The sequence below is a fragment of the Trypanosoma theileri genome (assembly GCF_002087225.1).
Source record: "Trypanosoma theileri isolate Edinburgh chromosome Unknown TM35_Tth_10_V1, whole genome shotgun sequence".
Taxonomy (NCBI): Eukaryota; Euglenozoa; class Kinetoplastea; order Trypanosomatida; family Trypanosomatidae; genus Trypanosoma; species Trypanosoma theileri.
In genome coordinates this window covers 314600-315970 of record NW_021639852.1, presented here as the reverse complement: position 1 = coordinate 315970, position 1371 = coordinate 314600, and the positions used below count along the sequence as shown (strand labels likewise).

The 1371-nt window shown below is 40.2% G+C and overlaps 1 protein-coding gene across 1 annotated transcript; it reads right to left on the bottom strand.

Moving 5' to 3' along the window:
• Positions 1–175: 175 nt before the first annotated feature.
• TM35_000101990 (metallopeptidase) lies at positions 176–1369 on the bottom strand (the record flags this gene model as incomplete). The annotated part of the gene is made up of 1 exon (XM_029024690.1): positions 176–1369. A coding segment is annotated over one exon (1194 nt), but the record flags the coding sequence as incomplete, so codon positions are not given.
• Between the last annotated feature and the right edge of the window lie 2 nt (positions 1370–1371).

Below are 1371 nucleotides of genomic sequence, written 5' to 3'. Positions count from 1 at the left end.
GAAAGATAAACACTTTTTCTCACTATGGCGATGATTAGGATCATGCGTATAGTCATATGTGTATACGTTGGTTTATCCTCTTTATTTCATTTTCAAGAGTAGAAATAAAATAAAAAACCAGAAGGTGTGTACATCGAAACAAAAATAAATAAATATGTATACAGAATATACACTACTAGACGGAAAAAGCAGCATTCTTTACTGAGATGAGAGTACCACCTAATGTCACTTCAGACGCTAATGAGGATGCCAAGTAACGTACTTGAACACAACTCTGTTCAAACGCATCATTATTATTATCATCATCCTCATCATTATTATTATCACTATCAACATCCATAATAGCTCCTCCTCCTCCAAGAGTATTTATTTGATATTTCTGTCGTTGTTGATGTTGTTGTTGTTTTCCACTCCTCACAAAGCCTTTACCAGCAGCAGTGTTATTCTCCAGCACAGTAGCCAATTGGTGTATTTGTTGTGTCATTAAATATCGGTTGGAGATGAGAGGATTAGTCATGAATGTTAAGGCCCAATAGCGACACCAAAGACGGTCTAATAATGCCTCATCATTCTTACTGCGTACAAGTGTGATGGGGAGTTCATAATAACGATGGGCATGCACACCATACTCTCTAATGCGTTCAGATGGCACTGAGCCACTAATACTAATACTATTATTATTAATATTCATATTCATATTCATATGATGATGACTATTACTACCACCAATAGGAGCAGATGTAGTGGATGTCATGTTTCTCCTCCACTCTCCACCGCCTGTAGTATTCATGCTATTATTATTATTACTATTATTATTAGTAGTAGAAGTATTAGTATGTCTTGCCTGTTTTTGTTTTTCTTGTTCTTCTTCCTGTTGTTGTTGTTTCCCCCGCAACTTCTCTGCATAAGCCTCTGGAAAGGTGCGAAAGGCCTTCATATCTAATCTTCCTGTTGCAATTGTGCGCACGGGATCTACCACAATGGCGAGCCACGGGTCTTGTGCAGATTGACTTAACTGTTGTGTGTCCACATCTGTGCCGGAGAGAAAACAGGTGTATCCCGGATGACTGTGATACCAACCAATACAACCCTCCACTTCCTCTTCTTCCTCTTCTTCTTCTTTTCCCTCTTTTCCTTCTTGTTCTTCTTGTTGATATTCATATTCCCGATGTATACCGCCTCGTTGATAGTATTGTAGGAAATCCAGCATGTACAGTTGCGAGGCATCATTCATGGAGCACTCCACTTCACTCGCATCCACGGGGAGTCCAAAGGCGCCGGTGACAGTCATCTCGCCCTCACGGAAGTGTCCTAATAATAATCCCATCACCTCAAACCAATTCTCACGGCGAGGTTCATTCACAGTAGCTG